A 19,157-nucleotide genomic window follows, 5' to 3' on the forward strand; every position below is an offset into this window, starting at 1 on the left:
AATCTGCTCAGGCTGTCGTCACAAAATATCTTAGACTGGGTGGCTTAAACAATAGAAATTTATTTTTCGAAGTTCTGTAGGCTCAAGGTCCCAGGTCAGGGTCCAGCGGTGTAGGTTTCTGGTGTTGGCTTTTTTCCTGGCTTGCAGATGGTCCCCTTTTCAAGGTCCTCACATGTCCTCTCCTGGGTGTGTGTGTGTGTGTGTGTGTGTGCAGAGAGAGAGGGTGAGCTCTTTGCTGTCTCTTCTTGTAAGGACACTACTCCTATCAGATCAAGGTTCCATCCTTCTTAGACCTCATTCAACATTAATCACTTCCTTAGAGGCTCCATCTCCAAATACAACCACACTGGGGGCTAGGGCTTCACCATATGAATTTGGGGGACACAAAATTTCAGTTCATAATTGTGATTCAGAATTTGGAACTTTAGATTGCCAGAATTTATGGCATAACATAAGAATTATGTTCTAGAACTTTGAGTATCTGATTAATCTTGGAGGGTATTCATAACAATATGCTTAACACTGTACCGTGCTTCTGTTTTTATATACTCCTAATAATGTGTTTTCATATATTAGTCTTAATGTATAAACCAATAGAATACCTGGCTTAAATTTTGTGTTCAAATATAATGTGTATATTCATATAACATAAATTGATTTGGATTTTATTTGCAACCTTTGGTAAAAATAGCTCTGGTGACTACATATAACCCTCAAGGCATCAATATTCACTAAGGAATGCAATTATAGCTTTGAAATAGCCATTTCTTAATACATCTTTTTATTCTGTCAAGCTTTCTTTCTCCATTCTTCCAAATAATTGAACAAAAAAAGGTAATTTAGGTGATTTCAGCCTTATCAAGATCTAGGTATAATTTACTCCAGAAATACTGAGCTCTCTATAAATATTTCAGTACAGAAATAGAAGCAGAAATGGATGTAAAATTACATTGTATGTGAGTCTAAGTATCCTATGCAGATGAAAACCTTTGGAAAGGAATAGACATTAAACTGGGGTGATTTTATTTGATTTTTTTCTAAGTAGTATTTTTCTCTTTATCTCTTAATTTCATTGCTTGTGCTCTTAATTGCCACATGCCTAAATGATTTTAGTTTTGCTTTGTTGTTTTGAAGTTGACAACATAATTCAAATGCAAAACAGTTGATATGCTGACATGGGGACTTCTTTTTATAGTTCATTTGTTTTCAGAAGAATAAAAATTATGACATTTTGTTAAGCCAGGTTTTCTAAAAGCTACAGTGTGTAATTCCTAAGAACAAGCCTTAGTTCTTTCAGGACAATTAGAGACTGTTATCCTACAACTCCTGAGATGCTTGTGCAGAATCAAATTGACAATTGTGGACTGGGATTCTGCCAGCAATTCGGGTGATTTCTATCAATGTGTTTGTGTGTGTGTGCATGTGCATGTGTGCGTGTGCGTGTGCGTGTGTTTAAAGAAGTTAAGATCTGTTGTAGGTGCTGCGCGAGGCTTGTACGCACTCTTCAGTCTGACCAGGTTCACAGTACTCAGGTGTGTAGGTGAGAGCTTTGTCTGGAAATTGGTGGTCAAATTAGGACATCAGAGAAATAAAAATAAAGTTGTGGAGATGTAGATATCATAACATGATGTTAATCAACTCAGCACCTACTAAGTGCCTACTCAGCAGACAGTGTTAGGTCCTGAGGTTTTGTGGAAGCTTTAAGGCATGTATTCATGCTATCAACATTTATTAAGCTCATGCAATGTTCTTGGGACTGTAGAAGTTGCTGGATTAATCGATGAATAAAACGTAGTCCCTGTTTTTGAGGATTTAACAAGCTGGTTCCAGACCATTTTTCTGTGTCATTTTTCAGTTAGGTCTTTTAATCTCTTCTCTGTGACGCATGTCTTCATCCTAGTGCATGATGATCAAATGCATGTATATATATATGTATATATATATATACACACACACATATGTATATATACACACGCATACTTATATATGTATATGTATAGATGCACACACATATATTTTTTAAATTTAGGGATTTCTAATTCTCTCTTGGATTCTTCATAAAACATATGATATTCCAACATATCAAGAAGTGTTGTCTTTCCATCACAAATATAAGGCCATTATGGTAAGGAATACACATCTATGTGTTCATTAATTTGTTTGGCATAGAATTGAGACACCATGCTTTGTGGAGTATGCCAGGCAAATTAATGAGTAGGGGCTTGATGATTAAAAAAATTCCTAATGAAAAAAATCATTTGTTTATATTAAGCCCAATGCTAAGGACTTTACATGAATTATCTTTTTAAAAGATAATTGCGGTGCACTGTATTTCCCATTTCACTGATAGGAAAATTGAGGCAGGTGAAGTTAAGTAACTTGAGACAATTCATCCAGCTAGCAAGTGGCAGATCTGGGATTTGATGCCTGATTCAGAACCACTTGCATTTAACCTTTTACAATACTTGCAGCCTGAGCCTAAAACAATTTTGATGCAGGAAAGTACTGGTTGTGTGATTCTATTAAGTAAATACCCTCCCCCCTCATGGCATACATATCCCCATTAGAAGCTTTTTGGGCTAATTATTGAGTGTCTTATATGTTATTTGCAGAGGTTAAAGTCTAGCCTATAGATCGGTGTATTGAGACTCTTCTAGCTTATAACCTAATTATAAATAGGATTGAAGGGTGAAAAAGACATTTCCATAACCCATTTACATTTGGAGAATGCAAAGCGGCAGATGAATTTTTACCTCTTATGCTTGTCCAGTGTGAGGAGGATGACTATGAGTGAAGATTTGGGCTCACAGACAGGACCGGGGCATATTTGGATGCGCCCTCTTCCTGTTTGTTTTCCAAGGTAATGCTGTGAATGGGAAACCTGCCTCAGGGCAGGGGTGGATCAAAGGCTTCATAGGATTCTCACTCTGTTGTTGATATTGGACTTACAGATTGAAACTTGTTTCTGGGGAGCTTCCTAACTGTGACCAGTCAAAGCATAATTGCTAACAAAATGTAGATAACCCGAAAGGCAATCTTAGAGGGTGCCGCCTACTCCATTTCTAAAACAACTGAATGGAAATAGATGGGATTGAGTAAACTATGCTTCCATGGGGGTAGGCTAAGTTAGGAACATCATCATTCTCCTTCTAAGAGATGGATCTAGGGGAAGAAAAGGAGGCTCAAATGGATAAGTGAGTATGGTTTCAGAAGCAGCGGGAAATTATCTTAAGCAAAGAATGATCAGATATCCTTTACTGTCATAGGTAATCTGTATCATAACCATTTCTCTGTCCTTCTTCATCTCATCCATCCGTTGTATTTCCACTGGGAGGGGTAAAAATGCTACTCGTTCCTTTTTGTTTTTATTTTTCATTTTTCAAAAGGCAGATGTAAGATTTCCAAGCAGAGCACGTTCTCCGTCAGGCCACTACAGCTAACCTGAATTCATTACTTAGTGCTTTTCTAGCACGTCTGCATGAAATACAACAATTTGTACAATGATTATTATTCAATTTGTTGCTTAATTAGTGTTTATTGAAGGTGACCTGCTGGTTCTAGATACAGAAAAAAAATAACATTCATGAAGATGTATTGGAACAGGTTGTTGCTAGTGGGAAAATCTAAATGGCTCACATCTTAAATTCTGAAGCATTAGGATTAGCAAAGATTACTTTGGAATCCCCCTACACCTCCACCCTAAGAAGGAAAGTGCTGAATCAGGAATGCAGAAAGTACTATTTGGAATTACTTAGAACAGATTTTACTGCTCACTTATTTTATCCTGCCTTAATGTTAGAAGTGCTAACTTTTTTTAAATTAGAATTTATTTAGTTTGCTATTTTTAGATACCACCCTTTTGAGTCAGCCACCTATAACTTAATTTTCAAAGGTTTTTTTAATTTTTTTTATTTAAAAAAATTTTTTTTAAGTTTATTTATTTTTGAAACAGAGAGAGACAGAGCATGAACGGGGGAGGGTCAGAGAGAGAGGGAGACACAGAATCGGAAGCAGGCTCCAGGCTCCGAGCTGTTAGCACAGAGCCTGACGCAGGGCTCGAACTCACAGACTGCGAGATCGTGACCTGAGCTGAAGTCAGACGCTTAACCGACTGAGCCACCCAGGCGCCCCTCAAAGTTTTATAAATTAGTATTTATGTTGGATACAATGGTATATTCTTCTTTTCTCATAAAAGTGTGATGAAAAATTGTGAAATAGTGTCTATAGAAGTTTGAGTAGGAGCAGATAATTAACTAAATTTTAAATCTAGTCTTTCCCTTAGCCCAGTTTTGAACCACCTGGTCACTCTAGCAATTTTCTAGTCTTACCTAGAAGAGTTTCTTGTGATAGAAGAATAGGGGGCTGAATAATTCCTAACAGTTGAAGAATTACAGCCTTTGGTAACATCAGGGCTATTTTACACAAGGGGTCATTTGCTGTTGTCTTTACTATCCCAACTTTAAGCATTTCTTTTGAGAATTTATTTGGAAGCAAGCTTCCTTAAAAATAGTGCATTCAGAGCAGTCTCTACTGCATTAAGATGCAATGTAAGATGAGATGAAGCTTAACTCAGTACTATAACATTTTCTTTCTGGTAAGGACTTTGCAGATCGTATAGTCTTAAACTTTTATTTCGCAGATCAATAAACTAAGGCTTAGAGAAAATGAGTGGTCCATTATAATAAAACTAATAGATATTTGACTCATCTTAAAACTTAGAAGAGACCAATCAGTTTTGAATTTGAGAAGAAGGTGCAAAAGCCTAGTAGTAAGTGAAGGTAAGTCTGTGTAAAGAAAAGATAAATCTTCCATTCTAAGGTACTATTAGAAGGGACATGTCTTTCAATTGATTTTCCTGAAGCAATGGATTTTCATTGATCCAGTCACCCTCTATTACCTGATTTTATTTGCCTCCTATAGTACATATTTGTAACACTGTTGGCAGGAGTTAGGGGTGCAAGAGAGATTGTACTGTCATTTATACTTCTGCTAGTGATCTAAGATTCTTGAATCTGGCCTCAGTGGCTCCTTGTTGCCATCAAGACCTTGCCCAAAGGACTACGGGAAGAACAGGGGAAGAGGTTGCAATCACCTTACGTTCCTTCCTCTGTGGGCTGATGTAGGCAGCCAGTGAGCTCAGCAAATGCCTTAGATCATTTTATTGAATAGTCTTATTCTAGTTCTTCTTTGGAATGGCTGTCAGAGGTGGTAATATGTGAAACAAGGGTGAATGGATTTGCGTGTGGACAAGTTGATGCGAACAGGTCATCCAGCACCCATTGTTCTCTGTTGCTATTTTCCCTCTGGGCTCTTACAGCTTGCTCTGCTTTTTCATTCACACTGTGATAATATATTTTTGTTTATGTATTAAATTTTCCTCTGTTCTCTATTTTAAAAATGGACAGCAATTAAATATTTAGATGTAATCACAATAAAATTGAGTGGACTGAGAAGTCCAATGGGTAAATTGTAAACTAATGTGAACTTAAAGTAAAAATCTGGTTTTCACTTATTGATTCTTTTTTCTGGCATTGACAGATCATTTGACATTCTTTATAAATGGATTTTTAGTATATCAGTGCAGTATGGAATATATGTAATGATTATTTTATGGATTAAGTGAGGTTAAACTCAATATAATTTGGAGCTATCAAATTCTTTTTGTAATGAATTCATGATATTCTTCACTTACAATATGATAATATTGATTTCTGACTTTTACTCTGCCTAGGGTTGTTATATAGATTAAAATGTAAAAATAGATTTGAAAGCCTATTAAAATTGTATGTTGCTAATTATATTAAACCCTTTGCAATTAATTTAAATATGTTCAGATTATTTTTCTTAGGTTTTGAGAATTGAGATCCAAGAAACTACTTTTAATTTGTGTTTACAGCACAGCCTGTTTATATAAGCTAGTGTATAAGTTTGCCTGGGTATCATGGAATGTCGAAATAAGGGATTAAGAAAAATAAAAGTTAATTTCTCACATGACATTCTAAAGGTAGGTAGTCCAGGAATGCTGAGTTGAGGTACATCAGGATATCCAGGAAGTCAGGTCCTTCTGTCTTATTGCTCCCTTATCATTAGGATTTTGTCCTCATCCTGATGGTCTTAACATGGCTTGCCACCAAATCTATGTTCCAAGAAGCAGCTGGGAGAAGGGGCACATGCAGTCCCTTTACTGATATCTTTGGAAAGTTGAGTGCATCAGTTTTCCTCTTGTCCCTTGGCCAGATACAGAGTTGCACTTAGCTGAATGGGAAGCTGGAGAATAGTCTGTTGCAAGGAGGCATGTTCCCAGCTAAAATCTAAGAGCCTTAACTATAGGGAAAGGTAGTTTTTGAGGAAAATCGACCAACTTCTGTTATATCTATTTTTAAATTAAATCTCATTCTTGGGCTTGATTTAGGTTAAATATGTAGTATCATTTTTGACATTTGAAAAAGTAATTACCTACACTTGACTTTATGCAAACATTCCATATATTTTCAAGTCTCTGCTCAGCCTGCAATGACCTCCAATTGCTTGTCCTCCATCCCCCACCTCCAAAGCCCAATTCCAGTTTCCTATACCACTTCCTCAGTAAAGGATTGTTTAATTCTGGCTCTAATTCATTATTTTATCCACCCTATTCCATCATAACATAATGTGTGTGTTCCTTTGTTGTAGCATCTAATAAACTCGCTCAGATTTTCTCTTGTTATAATAGGACTGCAATTTCCTTAATGGTAGGGTTCATGTCTCATTGATTTGTCTCTTCCCCATGGTGCCCTTCATATAATAGGCTCATGATATTTTCTGATTGAGTGAATGGAAATTTTAATTCTCCATTTCTGCTTCTAACATAATGCGTTCTCCTGTATAAGTCATTCAGTCATTTTTTAATCTTTCCAGTAAATGGGGGGAAAATTGTAACTCTTTATCTGCATCTTAAGATTGTTATGAAAATAATGTAATTTGGAAAATGTGCTGTCAATTGTAAGATATTTGATTAATGAGATTTTACTGTTTGCTGCCTTATTAAGAATTTGGAGAAATTAATCAAGATTAGATGGGTTTCAAGTCAAATTTGTATTCTAAGATACTTCACAGTAATGTTTTGGCACACTGGTGCCAAAGTGTTGTTTTCAATAAGAAGTATGTAATGTTATTTAATACCCAAGTTTTTATCTAAAATTTCATGAGAAGTTAGAAATGGGATTTTAGTTTATGTTCTTAACTCAGACTCAGTGATAAGATTGAAAGCCATTGTTACTTGATTAAGCAGATCCTGAGTCGTTTTTAACATATCTGCCAGTGACCAATGCTGGAACTTTAGGCAAGGGTTTTCCCATTTTACAATATACCAGCAAGTAAATAATTTTTAGTCAAATGAGGTGCTTTGGGGAGGTCCTGTTTGTAACTGAGAAACTGTATTTCTTTAGTTAGCTTTCATACTTGGAACACTTTAGCCCTTTGAGCAAATGATATCAATGTGATATTTCTTCTGCTTTCCCACGTTCTAAGCTTCCCTCTTTTAACATGTGGTGTCCTGACAGTACCTCCTCCTGAGTATCTAATTGGTATGTTTGGAGGGGAAAGGTGTCTCAGAGTCCTGTGTTTTTGCACTGTCATCCAAATTTGGTTTGAAATGTGACTGTGAAACCTCAAATACACCAAATGAAATTTTGGAGAATAGACTTTACTGAAAAATCCACTTTGCTATCTCTGAGGAGGTCTCCATTTGAACATGTAGGGAATGATTAATTTTATGAAAAAAATCTGTGTGATTATTCATGTGCTTCTGTCATTAAGGTTCTCACAGTTTCGTTAATATTTATTGAATGTTCATAGTATACTAGGAGTTTTCCATTACACTGAAATAGTTTGACTGTCTGTTACACTAAATATAGGACAGAATATATTTTACTTTTGAGTAGTAATCTGATTTCCAGGATTCTACTAAATTACATGTATGCTGATGCCTTAGCTTCTGTTGATTATTAACCATTACTGCTGCCCTGCTACCTGCTTATCATTTAAGATGCAAATTGTCATCTCCCCTGGGAAACTTTCCCCATGATTCCCAGGCAGAAATATGGTTCCTTCTTCTGTATTTAAAGGGGGGTTTTAAATGTATCTTTACCACAGTTGTTTTTGTTTATATGTCTCTCTACCATCTAAACTATGAATTGCAAGATAGCTAGTGACCTGTCTCACTCATGTTTGTATATCCTGTGTAGTTCCTACATCATAGTGCATACCTCAGCACATGTTTATTCTATAGAACATATTTAATTATACACATCTTCAGCTGACATCTGTATAAGGGATGGTTTGAGAAGACTATTATACTTACTGCATTTGGTCAGCCTCTCAAGTTATACAACAGAGGGTCGATGTGTCAAACAAGAGGACTTAAAATTTTAGGAGGAGAAGCATAGTATATTGCTGAGCACCGAGTGGACTGTAAGTTTGAGCTATCAACCAGCTGGTCTCCTTTTCGGTATGGTATTTTGTAAGTCCTTTGCCTAGGTGATCCATTTAGGTTTTGCATTTTCCTTCTGAGAGCTATGTCACTTTTTATGAGATGCAGTGAAATTAGTGGGAGAGTGTCCAGGAAAAAACATAGGGAGTATTATGTTTGATAGGAACCTCAGATCCAAACCTATCTAACAGGTTTCTGGATATTTGATGTCAATGGAATAGTTGGCTTTGGAACCAAAGTAAATATTGAGTGGGTAGAGGAGGCAGTGCACTGGATGGACATTACCAAGATTTTTCATTTTAGTGTCTACTGTATGTAGCTGACAAGGATGGGATTAGTCTGGCCCGTAGAGCAAGTGAAATGGAGATTAGAAGACAGAATTCTATTAATTTTAAATGGAATTATATATGACAAACAGATAGCCATTTGCTTAATGCAAATAATAATTGAGGGTAAGTACATAGAAAATAATGCTGCAGTGATTTAACCCATTTAATTGTATTCCAGACACATTCTGGAAATAGAGAAACTTAGTAAGATTTTGTGCTGCAATTGAAAGTTTTAGTTTTCAGCATTAGTTTGAGAGAGGGGTACCAAAAGGAAATATATAGTCTTTAATATTGTAATAAAGGTCTCAAGAAGATAAAAATAGTGAATTCTCTGGTTTAATTTTGAAAACTCTATTTAATATCTATCTCTTTGTTTCTTAAGAGCCTATTCATTGAGAAGTGAGAGGGGAAATTGATATTTTAAATAAGTTGGTTTTTTCTTGCTCTTTAACATATAATAGCTCTTGGGGCTCCACTGATTTTATTATTATTATTATTATTATTATTATTATTATTATTATTCCTACCATTTGAAGTTGATAGTCATTGAAAGTTTTCTGGTTCTGTCTGCATGATGAGCAAGTAGAGGGTTCCTTGATCAGTAGAGATTCTGATAATGCAGTCAAGGCAGTGGTAGCCAGGATTATGAAAGTGGTGTCCACTTTGGGATTCAGGAGTAAGAAGGCACATGTTTGGTAATATGAAACAGTGTCAAGAGTTAATCTGGCATTACTCTCTCATCTCTCGAAAAAGCCAAGGTTTTTTGTTTTGTTTTGTTGTTTTTTTAAGCCTCAGAATAGTGTGATCCTGTATACCAAGCCTGGAAGATTAGCCTCAGAAACCAATACTGTGTTTTCTCTCTCCCCTTCAGGACAGAGTATATTCCATTTGGGACCACCTCAACTACCTTGCCAGGCAGCACCAGCTCTTCATATGCTTTCAGTTTACCTTCTACTATGAAAAGGATCTTTCCTTGAATGTTCATATTTCACCTTGAGAAGGCAATATGTGTGTGTATGTATGTATATATATACACATATATACATATACATACATATATTTATATATATAGGATGGATTAAGCAGCTATAAATAAATATGACATAGTAGAAGAGTGGTTTGTGGGAGTTTTACTATATATACACATATATAATATTTTCCAGTCTGGTTTCAGACCCCGGCATGGCTTGGAGACAGCGTTGGTGTGTATGAAGGATCTTCCTCGAATGAAGGATTTGGGACAACTTTCCATGATGATTATATTAGAGCCTCAGCTGCTTTCGTGTTGGTCATGAGGTGATGCTGAACCGAATGCTTGAACTAGCAGGAGTGGCTGGGATTGCATTGGAGTGGTTCCGTTCATTCCTTCCGGGTAGGTACCAGCTAGTGACGGGTGAAAATGGACATTGAGGGTCTTCCTGTATGGAACCGCGTAGTTGTCACTCATTCCCCTGTTCACGTTGAGTGGGTTTGAGAAGACAACTGGACGCCTGAAGGCCAGGCAGTGTGATTCGAATGACTGTGTAGAAGGTTATGAGGGTGATTCCCAGATGGATGTCGCTCACATACGTTTTTTCTGTTTTGTCAGTGTGCTAGTGCAGACTAGAATTGAAACTGAGAAGTGTGACTTGTTGGAAAGGGAAAATTCGGGAGGCCCTGGTGTGCTTTCTAATTCCTCTGTCTGAGTTACAGTTTGTGTAAACTGTGGCCATATTTTGACTACCAATTTATCTGTACATGCAAATCCTACCGCAACGTTAGATAGAAATGTTTTATTTTGCTTTTCGTTATATATCTGACCCTTCTTCCCTGTGAACGTTGACTGCATCTCCGTGATCTTTCTTGCTGAAGTTGTAGTCTGATTGTTCACCCTTGTCCTTGGGGTTCTTCTAAGCGAAGTCGCCTGACTACATTAATAAATATTCTGGAGGGTGATGGCTGGGTTTTCCCAGTAAATGTTTTGCTTTATCTTCACTAAGAGCACTTCGTTATTCTAACCCTGTTTTCCTAAGAATCAAATTGGGTTGTACTTTTAAGGAGTTTTGCAGCACAAATACTGTCTCTGTTTCTCTTTAAATTGCCCAAGCATTTAAAGTTTTTACAGAGAATATGCTAGAGTTTCTTCAATTTTTGAGCATGTGCTTTAGAAACTTGGTGCCTTTTCTTGGCTATTGCTTATTTATGAAATATTACTTCAGTTATTTTCCTTCAGGGCAATGAAAAGCTTGGAGGAAGTTTATTAAGCCTAATAGTAGAATACAGGTAAAAAACTGAAAAGAAGAAACACAGATGTGTGTGTCTGTAAATATCATTAGAACTGTCTGTTGAATGTCATTTTGGCAAAAGGGCAGGAAACTAACATTTATGCAGTAACTGATCAGTGTCAGGCACTAAGCCAAGCAGTTTCTATTTTTTAGTTCACTTAATCCACACAGTAACATTGAGAAGTAGGTGATGTTTGTTCATTTTACAGATGAGGAAACTGATGCTAGAGAAGTTAGGTATTTTTGCCTAACTTCACACAGTTATAGGTGGAAGATCTGGTATTTCAGTCTGGGTCTTGCTGATTCCAAAGCTCATTCTTTCCATCACAGTGAAATGTTAAGCCACAGGCAAATGTTAGACTTGAAGTGGGGGTCCCAAAGGGGGAAAAAAAGAAGAAAAAGAATGCCTATCACACGGCCTGAGCAAACCAAGGAGGAAATGAAAGACAGGAATGTACTAGCATCAGGATTGTTTTGAAAATTTCTAGAGTTTTCTTGAAACTCAGTTTAACAAGCTAGGTGACAAATGAACAATTTTAGAATTACCAAAGGTTTGCCACTTAAGGGATAAATAGGTTTAGAACATTAGATTTTTATCTGTTTGGACATTTGTTCATTCTCTCTTTTGTTTTGAAAATGAAGTTGGGATACCCCACATTGGATCCCAGAATATTATAAAGATCAATGCAAGGAGGCCAGTCAGGTAGTTAGTAATTATCTGAAAAGAGACAGCATTTGAAGACCAATTCCAGGTGTTTACTGTTTACAAAAGTTTTTTTTTTTTTTTAATGTGTCTACAAAACTTTTCTATGTGGAACCCCAGCTTACCATTGCCTTTCATGTGTAATGTGCTTATGACTAAAGATGTGAATATTTGTTTTCTGCTTAAATAGTAATATATCTGGGTTTCGGTAAATACTTGTTTTCATCTTTGAATGAAGTTTGAATCAATGCTATCAGTTTTCCTTTTCATATTGACAGGCAGCTTCTTCCCACATCACAATAGATTTATTTCAGGCATAGCCAGAGAGAATGTTGTCTCTGTGCTTATTATCTGGCATTTGGCAATAGGAAAGTACTGTATCATATATTAAAGTTGTTATTGTTATCCTAACGTGATATACTGTTATTAATTATGTTAATGGTACCTAATAAAACACCCCCCCCCCAAAGGAGGTAAAGCTCTTTAACTGTAATGATTTTCAATTTCAATGATATGTTTTATCTACTAGTGGCTCATGAAGTAACAGTCATAATTGAATTCAGCACCTTAAGATTTCCTGACTTAGCTTTAGTGAAATATTGATTTCATGGAATTAGGTGGCAGGTGCATCGAGGAACTATTTCCTGAAAGCTTTAAATGGCTATATAAAACCTCAAGAATATTAATTCAGGTTAAATGAGTGGGTTGGAGTTGTGCTTACTTAAGATGTTTGCCAAATGGCCAGAAGCCATGATATCTCAAGTTTTGTTTTTTGAAACATTGAAAAATGAAGGAAGGCAGATGACTATTTCCTTTATTGTTGCATAAACATAGATAGTTCTCTATAATTCTAACAACCACTTAATCAGTTACCATTTAGTTAGTTGATTAAATAGGGCTCCAGGTTGAAAATAATTTTTCTTGAATTACTGCGGCTCGCCAATTCTCTTCCTTTCTACTCCTATTACATTTACATATTTTTCTCCCTTTTTGTCACTGGAATTGTTGTCTGGAGGGTCTCTGTGTGTCTGGCTAGAACATTGATATTGCGGTAAAATAATGTACAGGAAGTCTTCTTTTGTCTAAAGATACATTTCTCCCCATGGGTCATCAAAATGCGCATTTTTTCCTAAGGAAGATGTTTATTTCTGTAAAACAGAGGTAACGCATATATAACGTATTAGTACCATTACTTTTGGAATTTATTAATATGTATGTGTGTATAATTTTATAGTTTTCCAAAACCATTAGCCTGAAACAGCATTGTTTATTCTCTTTTTACATTTGCATTGATCTTGGGTATTCTTAACTTTATCTTACTGTTTTTTTTTTTTTTTCCTATATGGATGAGTATCAATATGGCTTGTAGGGAACATAAGCCTTTCTGCCATCCCTGCTCCCAACTTCTGCCTCTCATGAATTATATTTTCCTGAGGGTGAAATTAAAGAACTAGGTGTATTAAATTTCTTTTAGGCTTACTGCCAGATTCTTAGATGTATTTTTAAGTGTCAAAACTAAGTCTGGGGAAGGGAAGGATGCTTAACTTCACTGGTCTTTGTATTTACTCTTCCTTTCTCAAAGCATATTGTTTCCATGAGAGATCTTGCCTAGAAGTTAGGCCCTTTGTAAAGTTTGTTTTTACTTTATAATTCGATATGAATTCTATGGATGTGTTTCGTGCCCTTCCAAGTAACTATGATAGCTGAATTTTACAAATCTTCTATTTTATAGCAGAAAGCTGTGCTTATTTAATATCTTTCTATGGTAATAGTTCTAATTAAAGCAGATAACTACCACTGAACAAATTGTCTTGAGAATATAAGTGGACAAAGAAAGAGGAAAAGGAGGAAGGAGGAGAGAACACAACTAAGTTAAGTTGACATTTGTTCTGTGATGTGAATGGCAATCTTAACAGTAGTGGTGGGTGCAGTTAATTTTAGACATTTCCTTTATCAAACATTTAAAGGTAAAAATTTCCCCAGAGCCAGCAAAACTCTGAGCTGAATTCTTTTGACATTCTGCTGACCAAGGAATTTCCCATGACTAGTACCAGATTCTTCCGCAGAGAAGGAATAGGAACATGAATCAGTTATGGGCAGGAAAACTCTGCTCTTCTTTCTGAACCATAGAAAGCCATGAAAAGTGAGAAATGTTTATTGAACATGTAATGGCGGTAGTTGTATTTTATGTTGAGGAAGATACATACGTGGTTGAAAACCTACCAACGAAAAGTCATACAATTGGGAGAAGGTTAGAAAAATTCAAATCTCATGTGTGAATCCACCTTTGATGAAGAAGTGACTTTCACAGTTAAAAGCTATAGAACAAAGTGCAAAGGAAAAGAAGATGGGCATAAGTGACTACATAAATTTTTATGTGCTCATATCAAAAATATTAAGTGACAGTGGGGAAAACATTTTCAATTAATATGCTGAAGGTATGATACAAAGAGACTATTAAAACAGTTAAGAAAAAAAAATGACCTCAGAGCATCATGGTAAAAGGACATGAACAAAAGAGCTCCAATGTAGAAAACTAAGGAATAAACAAGTATGTGGATAAGCATTTGATCTTACCAATAATCATAGAAATGCAAGGTAAAGTAACCACTGGAGATTGTTTCTTCGTTTGCCTAATGAATTAATCAGTCCACACACTTCACCTTGACTCTGAATGATGTTTCCCGCTCTATGTTACTGGTGAGAGTGTAAACCAAAATAACTCATTTGAAAAGCCAGTTGGCTTTGCAAAAGGTCATTACATAACTTAAACATCCCGAATTAATAATGCCACTTCTGCAAGCCTATCTTAAAATATTTTTGAAAATAAAAAAAAAAACATGTGCTAAGAGATTCATATTAATGCTGTCTCAGTTACAAAGGACATAATTTAAATGCCTACCAGTGATATCAGTGGTTCTCAAACTCGGCCATAAATTAGAATCATTTGGAAAGATATAAGAAAATGCTGATACCTGGGTGCCACCCAGAGATTTTTACTTAATAATTAGTTTGGAGTTGCCTAAAGATTTGCATTAAAAGAATTGCCCTAAAAATTCTAAGATATAGCCAGATTGAAAACCATGGTTTGAAACAAGTTGATAGAATATGTTTAACATTTGATGTATTTACAATGGTTTTATAGTATGGAGAGGGTATCATGTAAAATGAAATATTGTAATTCAATGCTTAGTCAAATTATAACTTGAAAATAGAAGCACACCAGTAAAATAGGCTAGAAGAAAATTTATAAAATGCTCAGAGTTGTTTTAAGGAGATTTTGAGTGATTGTTTTTCATCTTTTTATCCATTGACAGATAATTTTGTAATGTTCTTATATTACCTTTTAAAGAAAAACTGTATTTAAAAGAAAAATTCCTGCTGGTGAGATCTTCTAGGTAATTTCCTATTTATAAGTTATTTCTACCTATGAATACAGAGATTTATTCTGACTTCTAAAATCATCATGTCCTGAGGTTAGAGTTACACTTCATTATTATAATGAAATCCTTCATAAGATTCTTTTTTTTTTCCTTTTTGTCATCTCAGAAATATCTTCTCATGTAGTTTTCTGACTGTTGGAATATAATAATCTCAAGTCAGTCATTTTTCTCTTTTTTTATTACTCTACATCTGTGCCTATCAGTTTTCACCTTTCTAAATATCACCTATATGCTGATGGTTCCCCAGTGTTTATCTCTAACCCCAGCATTAACTCTGTGATGCATGTATGTATCTGAATTTGGATGCATACCTTTAAATTAGCAAGTCCAGCACTAAATTCACCATAGTTTCTTTCCCAAACCAATCTCTTCTCTGTTATCTGTCTTAACTAATTGTACCACTGTCCTCCCCCACCCCCGCCGCAGCAGCTAAAGCAATCCCAAGTTCCTTCTCCTGCCTTATCTCACACATCTAGTTAGTGTTTATGTCTCACTGATCCCTCCTCACACTGTATTTCTTCTCATGCATTTCTTCACTCTTTATCCCCATCTCTGCCCTACCATCCTTGCTCTGGTGACGTTCTTGTCATCCTCCCTGCAGTCTAGTATTGAGGCTCCTACTTGATCTGTCTCTAGGCATGTCTCATTCTAGATCTATCCTCATGGTAACAAAGGGACAAGGCCATTTCCCTCCTTAGAGTCCTCTGAGGCTCTTTATCATGTCTCGCATGAAGTCTAAGCTCTTGGCCATGGGATTTAAAGTGTGGTATAAATGTCATGTGCATGGCATGGTGTGTACATCTTCCCTCCGGAAGCTGATCCCAACCCTACTCTCCCTTCCATTCACTCTCTGGAAATATCAAAGAACTAATCATGTTTCTGTGCACCACATTCAGTTTTGTCTACCTGTGCCGCCTTCATGCTGCTCCTTCTACCTGGAATCACCTCTTCACCTCCATTTTGGATAGATTAACAAAAATTTAAGGATTAATACTGTCCACCATTTACCAGGGTGAGGAAAATAGTTATTCTCAGTGGAAGGTAGTTTGGAAGTAACTATCAAAATTTTAAAATCATCCTTTTAATCTAAAAATTCTTTTGGGAATCTATTCTAGGAAATAGCTATACATATTTTCTCAGTCTGTTTGGGCTGCTTTAACAGAATACCATAGACTGGGTGGCTTATAAACAACAGAAATTTGATTCTCTCAGTTATGGAGGCTGCAGCAGAGTCTAAGATCAAGGTGCCTGCAGATTTGGAGTCTTGGGAGGGCCTGCTTTCTGGCCCACTGGACATCCTACTTCACATTGAGTCCTTATGTGGGAAAGGGGCAGAAAACTGTCTAGAGTCTCTTCTATAAGGACACAAGTCCCATTCACGAGGGCTCTATTCTCATGACCAATGACCTCCTAAATGCCTCCACCTCCCCATGCCATTACTTTGGATACTAGGTTTCAACATACAAATTTTGGAGGTTGGGGACACAAACATTCAATCTATACCTCATTTATAAAGAAGTATATACCAGATTATTTAGTGCAGAACTATTTTAATGGGTAAAATTAGATACAAACCAAATATTAAATAAGGGAATACTTTAAAAATTTATGATATGCCCACTCTATGGGGTATTAAAAGTACTATATGAATATTAAGAATATTCAGTAATCTGTACAATGTTAAGAGGAGAAGATATTCTGTGAGAAAATCTCCTGGTTGCGTTAATAAGTAAAAAGCATGTACCTATCAGTATGCACTGACTGCTCTCATTTGTATTGAAAATAAAATTAAAAATTTCAAAAATAAATTTAAAATATATTAATACAGGCGTATATGAATGCAAATAGGAAAAGCTCTGGAAGAAAACATGATAGATCCTTAATAGTCATTATTTTAAGTAGGAGGTACAGTTGGAGGAAGTTGGGAAGGACTCATTACTTTTAAAGATTTTATGTTTTTAAAGTAATCTCTACACCCAACATGGGGTGCGAACCTAGACCCTGAGATCAAAGGTTGCATGCTCTAGTGACAGGAGCCCTAAGAGGAACTCGTTACTTTGAATTCTGTGTGATAATGTACCTTTACACTTCCCATATAATTTCCATGTGTTTATTTGCTTGCATAAAAATCTGTAAACAATAACATAAGTGGACACAAGGGAAGAATCTGATAGATTTAGAGAGAAGCCAAATTTCAGATAGAAGAACAAAATCATCAGTGATTTTCTGTTTTGAAAAATGTTGAAAATGCAATAAAATGCCACAGACCAACAACCAGTGGCTGGAGTTCACTGTTGTGGACATGTTGTCGTAGTTGCTTTGGATTTCTTTTAAATTAAGTCTAGCAGAAAGAACTGGAGCTTCTTTGATTTCCTTCTTTTTCTCAGAGGCAATCTGTGTCAGAGATTTTCTGTATACTATTGTAGCTCAGAAATTTATAGCTTTACTATGAATATATAGGTAAAAGTATATCTGTGTCTATAGCTGTAATCCATCGCTGAATATTGTTTATTGACATTTTTTTCCTCTTAAAAAAATCATGTCTCTTTGTGAACGTGCATGAGTTTTTCTAGGACCTATACCAAAAAGTAGAATTGCTGGTCTGTAGAGCATGCATACTTATGTTTTGTTTTGTTTTTCACTAGATATTGCCAGATGTCTTTCCAAATTGGTTGTGTCAATTTATATTCTCACCAGGGTATTTCATAGTTTCTATTTCTGGACATTTTCAAGCAGTACTTGGTATTGCCAAGGTTTAAATTTTGTTCTACTCTGTAAATTGTGAAATGTTACTTTATCAGCAGCCCCTGAACGTTTCGTGAGTGTCCCAGCCTGGTAGGGGCCTGTGAGGGGAACACAGAAAACCCTAAGGAATAATGCAGGAGTCGAAGTGGTACCACCTTTCCTCACTCTTTTCTTTGCATGTTTTGTTCTGCTTTTCTTTGGTTAGCTTTATTCTCGGCAGGCTCTACTTCTGGAGGCAGAGGTAGACACCAGCTAATCTTTTTTTTGTACCTTTTGTATTTCTATGGAAAATAATGTATGCTCTTTCCTCTTTCTTTCTCTATCAGTTCCCCAAACTCCCACCATTTGACCATTTAGTTCAGTCTGGCTAGCCTTTCCTAGTGGGGAAATTAGGACCATTTCACTAATAAGAAACCTGGAATCACATTACTGAGGCGGGAGAGTCACTAAGAGAAAGGAATGCATGGTATGCATGTATAAGATGGCCAGTGTGGCTGAGTGGAGTGTAGGGTATTTGGCACCCATGATTATAGTCATAAATTAAAATAGACTGTGGATGATATTCATTGCTGGTCCACAAATGCATGATTGTAGCAACCTTTATAGCAGTGATCGTCTCAACAAACATGTTCTGAGTGCATTGGTATTGCTTGTCAGATAGTACAAAGATAAATATATGCCTATCCCCTATGGAGTTCCCAAACTTGTAAGTAGTAGGGGCAGGAAAGTTATAAGCTTAAAAGTGTTGATGCACAAGAAACTATGAGATATTCAAAGTGTTGAGATTGTAATACACAGATGTCCTGGGATCACAAATGGTGTCACCATACGGGTGGTAGTTAAAGGTTTTATTTTTATTTATTTTTTAATATTATTATTTTTTTTTATTTCAGAGATGGGGGGAGAGAAAACGTGAGCTGGAAAGAGGGGCAAAGGGGGAGAGAGAGAAAGTGAGAGAGAGAGGGAGGCAGGGAGAGAGAGAGGGAGAGAATCCCAAGCAGGTTTCATGGTCAGTGCAGAGCCCAACGCAGGGCTGTATCCATGTCCCTGGGATCATGACCTGAGCCGAAATCAAGAGTTAGACGCTCAACTGACTGAGCCACCCAGGCACCCCTAAACATTTTATTTTGAGTGATAAACGGAGCAAGGAGTGGGATGCAGACAGAGGGTTTCATTCGAAGCAAACGAGAGATGGGAGACTGT

The 19,157-nt window shown here is 36.3% G+C and overlaps 1 protein-coding gene across 2 annotated transcripts in view; it reads left to right on the forward strand.

Annotated features, from left to right (window-relative positions):
- Positions 1–19,157, forward strand: part of ASXL3 (ASXL transcriptional regulator 3) — a 175,880-nt gene that overhangs the window by 39,830 nt on the left and 116,893 nt on the right. For both annotated transcript variants that reach the window (XM_042911003.1, XM_042911004.1), the window contains exon 3: positions 3,732–3,734. In XM_042911003.1, coding sequence (XP_042766937.1) covers positions 3,732–3,734 — 3 coding nt within the window. The remainder of the gene's footprint in view (positions 1–3,731; positions 3,735–19,157) is intronic.

This window comes from Panthera leo, chromosome D3, assembly GCF_018350215.1.
Source record: "Panthera leo isolate Ple1 chromosome D3, P.leo_Ple1_pat1.1, whole genome shotgun sequence".
NCBI classification, from domain to species: Eukaryota; Metazoa; Chordata; class Mammalia; order Carnivora; family Felidae; genus Panthera; species Panthera leo.